Source organism: Ochotona princeps, chromosome 13 (genome assembly GCF_030435755.1).
Source record: "Ochotona princeps isolate mOchPri1 chromosome 13, mOchPri1.hap1, whole genome shotgun sequence".
Taxonomy (NCBI): Eukaryota; Metazoa; Chordata; class Mammalia; order Lagomorpha; family Ochotonidae; genus Ochotona; species Ochotona princeps.
In genome coordinates, this window is record NC_080844.1 from 13,698,908 (window position 1) to 13,711,172 (window position 12,265).

Consider the following 12,265-nt stretch of genomic DNA (forward strand, 5'->3'; position numbering starts at 1 on the left):
CCTATCAGAGTGTTAGACGTTCATGTAAACTGTTCTAAGGCAAAATCCTAATGATACATACATGAAGTACATGCATGCTCCCTGCACACTTGCATTGCCTTTGGCTTTTGGAGTTGATCCCATTAGCAAGTAATTAGAATTGTGGATGCTTATTGGACAATGCTGAATAAGAAACTGGCAAATTGCTATGCAATACAAAATCAGGGACACCTGATTTCTTCAAGGATAATATTTTACATATTTAAAAATATATGGTTAGGGCTGTTCAGTAGTTTGCCAGATAATGTTCCCCTGTGATTTTTACCTTCTTACAATATCTATTCAAACTTTAATCCTAGTATTCACTAAAAATTCCTTTTAGAGGCAAAACTTAAACTTACTGTATAATTAAATCTAATATAATGAGAACATGGATTTTGATAATGTAGAATATGCTGCCGTAGTTTAGGAGCAGGTGAAGTTACCTACTATTTATTTTGTTTGGGAATAGTAAATTATGTTTTTGGTTGTTACTTAATGTAAAAAAGTTATTTACTTTTCCCTGAGTGTCGAACTGTAGAAGTTAAGTTTGTTGTTTTATTTTTAACATATTTGTCTTTGGGATTTTCTAAATATTTAAAAATTAAATTTAAGATGTTTACTTAGAAGTTGTTTCATTTGCTTTTCTTTCTTTTTTTTTTTTTTAACCTTTACACCCTGGACCTTTTCTTTAGCTCTCAGTGAAGGGTTATAATGACAAGCAGCCAATTTTGCTAAAGAAGATTACTGAGAAAATGGCTACCTTTGAGATTGATGAAAAAAGATTTGAAATTATCAAAGAGGCAGTAAGTTTTCTGACTTGTTTTACATTTACTTCTGTTGATAAAAAAAAAAGACATAAGAAATATTTGGAAAAGGGGAGAGGAACAAAGGAAGCAAATGTAATTCTGTTGCATTCATCTCATTTCATCTGCTGAGTCCTGTAGCCCACCCAGAGAGAAAAGTAGCAGACTCTGATGGACATCCGGCTGCCTTTCAGTGAGCCCTGGGGCTAGTGCGGTTGCATCTCTTGCGTTGCTTCCTTCCTTTCTTTTCTTTCCTTAATATTAATATATATATATGTATGTATATATATCTACATATAAGTATATACATATATATTTTTTTTTATTTAGAAGACAAATTGACAGAGACAAAGAGATTGATTTTGCTTTATTCCCCAAATGGCCTCATGGCTGGAACTGAGCTAGGCTAAAACCAGAAGCCAGGAGCTTCTTCCAGGTGTCCCTCATGGGTATAGGGGAGCCATCCTCTGCTGCTTTTCCAGGTCATTAGCAAGTAGCTGGATCAGAAGTGGAGCAGCCGGAACTCAGACCATTTGCCATATAAGATACCAGCGTCCAGCATCCTGCATGACAGCTTAGTCCTCTCCACCACAGTACTACCTGCAACACCTCTGACGTTTAAAAAGGAAGTACGTAGGGGCTATCAGGGATTTCTTGAAGATTTTGTCTCAGTGTTATTTGAGAAGAACATGTTTCAGCAGACTAACGAAGAACCTCATTACATTCCCTCACACTATTTAGGTTTGGTGTGTCTTCCAATTCAGTTCTTCCTGCATTTGGCCCAGTAATGGAAGTATGGGATGGATAGCTACTTTCACAGTTAAGCTTTGACCTTCATCGTATAATATAAACAACTACCATTGTTTTCAGATGGTGATTCAAGATATATGTACCCATGTTGCTTATAGAGACTTGGGATGGCCATATGTGAAATCACAGGATGTTGAAAGACTGAGACTCTGAAAACTGGAGAGGATTTGCTGAGAGTTAAGAGATGCCCCGTGGTGAAGATGCTTAGAATACATGTTATGTCTGAGGAGGGTGAAGAAGTAGCCTGGCAGTTGGCATTTGTTCTAGCAGTTAAGACTCTGGTTAAGACACCGGTGTCCCATATTGGAGTTCCTGGGTTCAATTCCTGGCCCTGCCTTCTGATCCCAGCTTCCTGCCAGTGTAGGCCCTGGGAAGCCACAAACGATGGCTCCAGTACTTGGTCTCTTCTACCCACATGGGAAACCTCTGTTGTTTTTTCCTGGCTTCTGAACTTCAGCATTCCAGTCCCAGCCAGTGTGGGCATTTGGGGAAGGAACCAGCACACAGGCACTCACTCTGTGACTCTGTGTCTGTTTCTGCCTCTCAGATAAATCAATAAAAATGTAAGGGGATGGGGAAGCAGCCTGGACAAAGAAAAAGCATTCCCTTTGGTTTAAAGATCATAAGCCTCTTCTGAGTATTTAATATTAGGAGGACAAAGAGATTCTTTGTATATAAACACATAATTTATATACAAAATAAAGTTTGATTACAGCTGATCTGTTAAAATGATCTTTAAAGCATGGTGCCAGCATTAACAAACCTGTGTGTCTCCCTTCTCTAGTATATGCGATCGCTTAACAATTTCCGGGCTGAACAGCCTCACCAGCATGCCATGTACTACCTCCGTTTGTTGATGACTGAAGTGGCTTGGACTAAAGATGAGTTAAAAGAAGCCCTGGATGGTAAGAATCATTTCTGTTTAAAGCCTAATGTGTTGTTCATCAGGCGTTGGTACTTCTGAGTAATGTATAGTCCTAGTAAAGCTAGATGTACGTATTTGTCATAAAAATAACAATGGCCTTGGAAGAAGTGGCTTTTGTATTCGGGCAGTTTTCGCACATTTGCTATTTTCAACCAGGATATACACAAATTCATAGATTTTTTTTTATAAATGACCAAGTGCCTTAACCTACCTTATTAGTATTGAAGTTTTCAGAAAAGAAGAGATTTTTAGGCATTTTCTCCTGCTCCAGCTTCAGTTCAGTTTAAGTTTGGAAAATACTTAGGGAGTCATCCATGGATTGTGTTTTTTTTTTTTTTTCCTAAAACCCTCAAGTCTAGTTTTCACTAATTTTATTTAGGAGTTTTAAATTCTTTGAACGGTGATTATGGCTTCCTTGTATCTCTTAGTTGGTACCTAGTACACAATTATGCCTGCAGTATACATCTGATGAACTACCATCGAATATAATGAGACTAAATGTAGACTAACATCACCCTTTATTATTATTATTTATTGCCCAGTGTTACCTCATCCATTAATCTTCCTTCCTCCATGCTCAGTAATAAGAATTAAAATGTAATTTTAAAGAAAGAATTTCATTAAAAATTTAATAATCTTTTATGATGTCATTATTTATTGTGTAACACTGTGCTATTAATGTCTTCAGTGACAAATCCAAGGACAAAGTATTCATTTCATTATTTTATTGCTTCAAGCATTAGGTAGAAAGCTAGATTTTAAATTCATTAACTAGAAGAGTCATTTTTTTTTCTCAGCAGTTAGTATGTTTTCTTTGCAAAATGATTATGATTCCTGTGCAATTACTAGCAAGAATTTTTACCTTTTTTAGGAAAAACAGCACAGAATTGATTTAAAATATGTTTTTAAGAACTGAATCTATTTTAAATATCAAAAAGAGATTTAGGTTTTTGTTTCCCCCCTCCCTATGTTAGAATCTAGGTCAGATGGCATATGGATTTTAAGCAGAGTAAGCTGTGACATATCTCACAGGCAAATAAAGTCTTTCTAAAATTTGTCTTAAAAGGGAAAGTCAGTACTGTTTTGGCTGAAGTTCTCTGATAAATAGTAATCCTGTTGTGATAAATATATGTTTACAATAATTTAAAATACCAGCATAGTGTAATTTTTTTTTTTCAACATAGCTCAATTTGCAGACGACTCAGTGTGAGATGCTGGCTCCCCCAGTAGCTCTTAAGTCATTCAGCTATTTAGGTACCACAACAGCAGGACCCTCGGAGTTCAGTGTAGTCCAACAGCGTTTACTCACTCTGCCAGATGCCTGGTCCTGCACTGCAGCTTGGTAATATTTAAAAATGTTCACTTGGCCTCATGGTTAAGATGTCCATGCTGCATGTTGCAGTACTTGAGTTCAGTGGCTCCACATCCTGACCACAGCTTACTGCTAATGTAGACCCTGTATGAGACAGCAGTGATGGCTCAAATAATTGGGTTCTTGCAATCCACATGGGAGATGTAGATTGAGTTCCTGGCTATGGGCTTCTTCCTGGCCCAGCCCAACCCACTATGGGCGTTTGGGAAGTGAACCAATACACTTGCTCTTTTTTACTCTTACATAAATAAATATATATTCTAGAAAAAAAAGCTTATGTATTTGAAAGGCTGAGTTACAGAGAGGGAGAAGCAAAAGATATTTAAGAATGTTCTGTAATATTTTTGCAGTTTTTTCATGAAGTTGGTTTTTTTTTTTTTTCACTTTCTCACACCTTTACAGATGTCACCCTTCCCCGTCTTAAGGCCTTCATCCCTCAGCTCCTGTCACGACTGCACATTGAGGCCCTTCTCCATGGAAACATAACAAAGCAGGTGACTGAGGATCAGTGCAAGAGGTTTTACTCTCTCTAGTCTGTCTCCAGAGTTACCCAGTGTATCCCAGCAGAGTGCGATGGTAATGAGTACTTCAGGGTTCACACAGCTAGCTGGTTCCGCTCTATGGAGGACGGTGTGAGAGAGCCCAGGGAAAGGGCCCCATGATGTTAGCTCAACGAGGACCTGCTTTCATGGCTGCTGCCTGCCTCTTGCACTCGTAAGAGGAAACGGGAATAATAATCCCTTTTTTTGTCCAGGAGTACATAATCTGGAATCAGCCTGGATTCAAACATTGGCTGTGCCACATAATGGATATGTAATCTCCTGAAAATGTCTTAACTTTGTGCTCTGTTTCCTTATCTGTAAGATTAAGAGCACCTACATCAATGGGTTGTATGGATTAAATTGTACCCACCAAGAGTTTAACCCATGGAAAGCACTACAGATTTCCATAGCCATTCTATCTCAAGAACACTCATGCTACACCACTGTGTTGTGTTGTCTCCAAAACAACATGTCCATATTCAGGGGCTACTAAAATGCAATTTTTACTGGTTTGTGTCTTTCCTTATAAAGCCTTTGTTGACCTCCTTGCTTTGCATCAGGGTCATTAACTTGGAGTCAGCTTTCCACCAACTGCACCTCTCTGGCTCTGGCACTGCCTTCTATCCAACATGGATATCGGCGGCGATGGCTGTCTGGTGCTCTGTTTCTCTTCACTATTATCACTTTGACTGACAGATTTCATTTTTATCTATTTTTAAAGGTTCACATGTTCTTAAGATTAACTAGTTGACTTTGCAAATATGTTTTCATATTGTAGTTGACTATGCTGCATACTCTTGTATACAAATGATACATTTGGCTTTTTGTTATGTGCTGTGAATGTCTTTTTTCCCAGGCTGCATTAAGTATTATGCAGATGGTTGAAGACACCCTTATTGAACATGCTCATACCAAACCTCTCCTTCCAAGTCAGCTGGTTCGCTATAGAGAAGTTCAACTCCCTGACAGTAAGTTGAAGTATTGTGACTTTGGGGATGAAATACTTTGACATAATAATGTAGGTGGTTACAGGATGAATTCATTTGGATAATAATATGTAGTTTTATGGCAAAGAGCCATTGGGACGATCTACTACTTGAGATATGGGTAGAGGAAGGTAATTCTGTCAGAAAAATTCTCTGGTAGGAGATCCAAAAAGGTGAAACTGGAGAGAATAATAATAAAATGTACTGGTACTTGAAGGGAGGGAAATTGGAAAATAAAATAAGCACAAAAGTCAGAACCATTGACTGTGAAGCACACAATAAAATCCATGTAATGGGAAATTAAAACTGCGGCCTGTCATTGGATGCTTAGAAGAGTCTTCGGCCAAAATGATGTTAGGAAAACCGCAGGTATGGCAACTGTATATTCATTACGTGGATGTGGGGAATTAAAGAATTTATTTAAATGATTTTTTTTTATTGGGGCTTGAAATCTTGGGTTTCTTTAACATTAATAGCAAGCAGTTTCTCTTGAAATAAAAACCCATTAAATGGACTGGCATTATGCCACAAGCTGTCTAGCACTTGTGCTGCCTTGTGAGTGCTGGTTTGAGTCTCAACTGTTCCACTTCCAATCCAGCTCCTCTTGAGTGCCTGGAAAAGCAGCGGAAGATGACCCAAGAGACTGGGTTCCTGCTCCCCACTTGGGAGGCCCAGATAGAATTCTAGGCTCCTGGCTTTAGTGTGGCCCAGTCCCAGCTGATGAGGTCATTGTGGAGTGATCCAGCAAATCGATAATACCTCACTCTCTCTCCTTCTGCCTCTGTCTCTTTTCCCCCTCTCTCGTAACCTTGCTTTTCAAATAAATGAAATTTAACAATTCATTAAAAAATGTTTTCAGTATTTGAACATTGTATAATGGGAAATATGTTAAACCAAAAATAAGAGTTTTGTTGTTGTTGTTGTTGTTTTTTGCCCATACTTGATTGTTGGCTCTTCACATGTGTGTCACTTTTGCTTTGCCTCCCTGCTGTCTCATTCTGAAATTGTGTTCCCTCTTCCCTTTTCTTTCTTATGGGACTGTGTGTTCACTCACCTCCTCCTTCCAGGCCTGTGGAATAGGCCATCGACTCTACTGCCAGCTTCACAGGCAGCAGTGTAACCAATTATATCATAACACCAGCCCCAACATTTACAGTTTAAAAGGGAAGGTTCTGCGTATCATGAAGGAAGAGGCATGTGGAGAAATATAAGAAAAGACGAGTGAGGGGTGAGCATTAGTACTTACTGCCTACACTCCTCTCCCTCTTCTAGTAAGTGCTTCATGCGGCCTGTTTACAGTTAGAGAGTTTGACTGTCACACTTGGACCTGGTTGAAAAAGTGAAATATGGGAAATACAACTCTAAGCTTCTCTGTCTTTAGTAATGATGCTTCCATGATCATTTGTAAGAATTAGCAGGTATAGTGCTTACTTTCTTGAACCCTAAATAAGGGGGTTTTTGATAGTTGTTTTTAAAGATTTGCTTATTTTTGTCTGAGAGGCAGATTTACATAGAGAGGACAGAAAGGCAAAGAGAGGTCCTTCCTCTGCTGGTTCACTGCCCACATGGCCCCAGTGGCCAGAGCTGAGCCCATCTGCAGCTGGGAGCCAGGAGCTTCTGCATCACCAACATGGGTGCAGGAACCCAAGGTCATGAGTCATTCTCTGTTAACTTTCCCAGGCCATTGGCAGGGATCTGGATGGGAAGTGGAGCAACGAGGATACAACCCACACCCTAATGGGAGTCTGGCACTGTAGATGGAGTATTAGCTTTCTTTTTCTTTTTAAGATTTATTTATTTTTATTGCAAAGTCAGATATACACAGAGAGGAGGAGAGGCAGAAATATCTTCCATCCAATGATTCACTCCCCAAGTGACCACAACGGCCGGTGCTGCGCCGATCCGAAGCCAGGAGCCTAGATCCTCTTTCAGGTCTCTCACACGGGTACAGGGTCCCAAGGCTTTGGCCCGTCCTCGACTGCTTTCCCAGGCAAGAAGCAGGGAGCTGAATGGGAAGTGAGGCTGCCAGGGTACGAACCGGTGCCCATATGTGATCCCAGCGCATGCAAGGCAAGGACTTTAGCTGCTAGGCCACTGCGCTGGGCCCAGCTTGCTGTTTTGTTTTTTTTAACCTGTTGCTGTATTTGAAACTTTCCAGGAGGATGGTTTGTTTATCAGCAGAGGAATGAAGTTCACAATAACTGTGGCATCGAGATATACTACCAAACAGACATGCAGAGCACCTCAGAGAACATGTTTCTGGAGCTCTTCTGTCAGATCATCTCTGAGCCTTGCTTCAACACCCTGCGTACCAAGGAGCAGCTGGGTGAGAAGGGAGGGGGGAGGCGCAGAAGACTGGAAACTTTGACGAACAATATTTGTCCTCAGAAAACATTTTCCATGTGTGGGATAGCCAGGTACTGTGTACCAGGCATCCTCTATTCAGAAATACTTGTGGAAACCTTGCTTACAAGAAATCCACTTCTAAAAGATAAACTACCAGTATGTTTCAGATATTAAATCAGTTCTTATGATACAGAGTGAATTTTGCATGCATATCAATAAAGAGAACATTTAAGGAGGGGAGAAGGGGATTCTAAGGTAGCGTTTCAGGGGTAGCAAAGTGGGAAATTGGAGGCACTTACATTCACCAGACCAGCAGTTCCCTGAGGGCAACTAATACCTCTTTTCTGGGACACACAGAACACACTCAGTAAGTAACTGCACTGCTTTAGGTGCTGTTCAGAAATCCTGGCAGGTTTGTGATCAATAAGAGAGGAAGTGAGAAGATGCCTCTTCAATGATAGGGAAGAACCAGTGAGAAAGGATTTGACTCTAAGGACCTAGCACTATGCTAGGTGCTGGACATTAAAAGCGGGTAAGTTAAGGGGGAGTCTTTTCCATTAACAAGCTCACAGTCAAATCAGGGTGGCAGATCTGGAAAGGGTTTCATACAGTACCATGTGGGCACTATTATCGGAACAGTGCTCACATACAGATTCTATAGCTGAAGATGGTGGCTTCCTCAGAAACAAGAAGGCCCCAGAGGCACCACAGCTGTCAGTGGGAGTGGAAAAAAAAAATAATAATGTGGAAACAAAGAGAAATGTAATAGGCACTAAATTACAATAGCTTAATAGGGGTCTTTAAGTAAATAAATAGACAGCTAAGATAAATGAGGGTCCTTGTCCAATCTGTCCTTAACAGAACTCTGGCTATCACCTCTTTGGCAAATCTTCTGTGGGACCTTGCAAACAGTCCTATCTTCCTAATAAATACAACCATCTCCGGCATAAATTTAAAAAATGGGGTGGGGAGTAAATGGTATCAGAACATGACAGTAGAAATGGCCCTTTATTAGCCCAGTTCCTAGAGAATTCAGTCTGACTTGAGTTGGTCCAAGTGTGGATTTTGTAACATACATTGTGGTAGTAGAGCCAGCTTTATGTGTAAGGGACTTAGATGCTGAAGGAACACAGAGCTAAGATGGTAGTTAAGAGATGAGAACGAGTACCATCTTTCCTAGGAATGGGAACAACTAACACAGATAGAAGGGGATTAACTAAGAGAGTGAGGGGTTATGGAGATTATGAGTTTGAATCATGAATAAGCTTTGTCCTGAAGAAGAGAAAGTCATCCCCAACTTTTTGGCTTCCCCAAGAAACTCTCCTGTTTGGTCTCTAGGAACTAAGACAATCTTCATTGTTCATATTTCTTCAGAAATGAATTGCTTGAACCATAAAGAAGGTTTTCTTTGATCTCACAGGATAATTTGAATACAAAGTGACCCAGGTCTTCCTTGCCAGAGTCCTGAGTGTTGTGTGTGTGTGTTTCAGGGTATATCGTCTTCAGTGGCCCTCGTCGAGCCAACGGCATCCAGGGCCTGCGGTTCATCATGCAGTCCGAGAAGCCTCCTCACTACCTGGAAAGCAGAGTGGAAGCTTTTCTGATGACCATGGAAAAATCCATAGAGGATATGACGGAAGAGGCCTTCCAGAAACACATTCAAGCATTAGCAATTCGTCGACTAGACAAACCAAAGAAACTGTCCGCAGAGTGTGCTAAATACTGGGGAGAAATAATTTCCCAACAATACAATTTTGATAGAGGTAAACTTAGGACTCAGCATTGATAGCATTTAAGTGTTGCATTTGAGAGCATTGAAGCCATTCTGGAGTGGCTTTCGTTTTGTAGGTGATGTTCAAGTATTGATGTGGGCACCTCTGAGCTGTTGTTTAACATAACAATTTCCTGTAAGAAACTTGAACCAGATCTGCTTTTCTCATATTAGTGTGTTAAGGTGGGAACAAATTTAACTTTGCTTTTTTTTGTTCCGTCACTGTACCTGAGACCCTACACACAGAGACACCAAAAGAAAAGTTTGCAGATTAAACTCCCTTGAAGCAGGTGTTGCTGTCAGTTCATGTAGTTGCCTGTAGGGATCTCTGAAGAGTGTCGCCGCCTTCAGATTTGGAAAAAGTATTTTTCCTAAATTTTGCAGTCCATCAGCTAAGTTTCCTCTCAGAGGTTAACAGAGGAATGCACGAAGCCACCCTAGATATCAAGGGACCTGGGCTAGGTTCTCATTCTGATGCCAGCTGTTGAAGGCCTTGACTAAGTCACCTTTTTGAGGGCCACAGATTTCCTTACTTGTAATTTTTCTAGAAGCTGGCTTCCTTATTTGTCTACAATTTAATAGCGTTTAACTGTGTATCATTCATCCACTAATGTTTAGAAGCACCCTCGTACATTTTCTAAATTCTCACCATTCCTCCTTGAAGTCGTTATTATCCCAAGTTTCCAGAGGAGGAAGCTAAGGCTCAGAAAAGTTGGGATGACTAGCCCAAGGTGCAGCACCTTGTGGCAGCCAGCCGAGGCAGCATCCGTGCATCACATCTCTTATTTTAATTTGGAATCTGTCCCTTCCTACCAGTATTGAGCATATGATCACTTAACAGTCTTTGATTAAATTATATTGTCATTTCTTGTGGTGTTCTGGACTACTTAATGTGGAAATATCAGGGCTAAGTGTTTGGCCTAGCAATTAATGCGCCACTTAGGAGATGTGTATATCTGGCTGTAATAAAATGAATGAATCTTTAAAAAAAAAAAAGTTATAGCCTTACTCCCAATTCCAGCTTCCTTTTTTTTATGATTTATTTTTTTTTTAGAGATTTATTTATTTTGTTACAAAGTCAGATGTACAGAGAGGAGGAGAGACAGAGAGGAAGATCTTCCGTCTGATGATTCACTCCCCAAGTGAGCCGCAACGGGCCAGTGCGCGCCAATCCGAAGCCGGGAACCAGGAACCTCTTCCGGGTCTCCCACGCGGGTGCAGGGTCCCAATGCATTGGGCCGTCCTCAACTGCTTTCTCAGGCCACAAGCAGAGAGCTGGATGGGAAGTGGAGCTGCCGGGATTAGAACCAGCGCCCATATGGGATCCTGGGGCGTTCAAGGCAAGGACTTTAGCCGCTAGACCACGCCGCCGAGCCCGATTTATTTATTTTTGAGAGGCAGATTTACAGAGAGAAAGAGGAAAAACTTTTCCATCTGCTGGTTCACTCCCTAAATGGCCACAGTGACTTGGGCTGAGTTGATCCACAGCCAGGCGGCAGGAGCTTCTTCTAGGTCTCCCACAGGGTGCAGGGTCCCAAGGCCTTGACTCATCTACCACTGCCTTCTCAGGCCACACGCAGAGACCCAGATTTCTTCTAATATGAATGTTGGTAAGCAGCAGATGCTAGCTCATGTAATGGGATCCCTGGCACCAGTACCTGGAATGAGTTCCTAACTACTCACTTTCACCTGACTCCACCACAGCCACTGCCAGCATTTGGGGAGCCAACCAGCAGATGGCCACTTTCTCTCTGTGTCTTCGTCTCTTCTCAAGTAAATTAAAATGAGTGACTATTTTAAGGCAAATATTAATAAGTTACTATTTGATTTCTTTTTTCAAGATAATATAGAAGTTGCATATTTAAAGACACTTACCAAGGACGATATCATCAAATTTTATAAGGTAAGTTGCATTCATTTATTTAGCTTTTGGCTCATAAGGAACTGTTGCATGGGCTGTGTTTTGTGTATTATTATTGCTTTGAACCCACCGAGGCTGCACTGATGCAGGAGTTTTGTAGACTTAAATATTTTTGACAGAAACACGTATTACTGTTAGAAAAAAATGCAGACAATTCCTGTTGAACACCCCGTGTTTGTTTTCCTCTCTCTCTGCCAAGGCCTGTGGTGATGGCTCCAAATCCTCCTCTTCCGGCTGCCTCTCTGTTTCTTCTCTGTTCCCAGCCTGCCCCCTCAATGAGCATTGCTTTGCTATTTAATGGGGAAGAAGAGCAAAGAAAACAGAACTCTCAATCACATTATTTTCCAAAATCTGACAACTCTAAGCTGCCTTCACTCATTTAGGTGCCCCTGAGGCTGCTTTTTCAAACAAATTATTACTCACCTTGAACTGTGCTCAGAGAGGTCTTGGGAGTGTTGTGTTTGTGCCGTTGAGAAAGTGTATCTGGAAATTGGATGGACATTTGCTTCGCGGCTAGGACTCCACATTCCATCCCCTGGGTTTAATTCCCAACTGCAGCTTCTTGTTAATGCAGGGAACAGTGGTGATGGCTCAAGTGATGGCTTCTCGCCCCACGCACGCGAGACCTGGATTGAATTCCTAGCTCCTGTCTTGTGTGTGCCAGTGCCCGAGTTAAAGTCCTGACTCAGCTGCTGATCCCAGCTGCTGCAAATGTGTATCCAGGGAAGCAGCATATCATGGCCCAAGTGGTTGGTCCCTTCTCTCTAC

General features: G+C 41.1%; 1 protein-coding gene across 6 annotated transcripts in view; it reads left to right on the forward strand.

Annotated features, from left to right (window-relative positions):
• The window catches only part of IDE (insulin degrading enzyme), a 113,566-nt gene that overhangs the window by 96,015 nt on the left and 5,286 nt on the right, over window positions 1–12,265 (forward strand). For all 6 annotated transcript variants that reach the window (XM_058671117.1, XM_058671112.1, XM_058671113.1 and 3 more), the window contains exons 16-22: window positions 714–824; window positions 2,419–2,539; window positions 4,334–4,425; window positions 5,330–5,441; window positions 7,618–7,785; window positions 9,296–9,568; window positions 11,418–11,479. In XM_058671117.1, coding sequence (XP_058527100.1) covers window positions 714–824; window positions 2,419–2,539; window positions 4,334–4,425; window positions 5,330–5,441; window positions 7,618–7,785; window positions 9,296–9,568; window positions 11,418–11,479 — 939 coding nt within the window. The remainder of the gene's footprint in view (window positions 1–713; window positions 825–2,418; window positions 2,540–4,333; window positions 4,426–5,329; window positions 5,442–7,617; window positions 7,786–9,295; window positions 9,569–11,417; window positions 11,480–12,265) is intronic.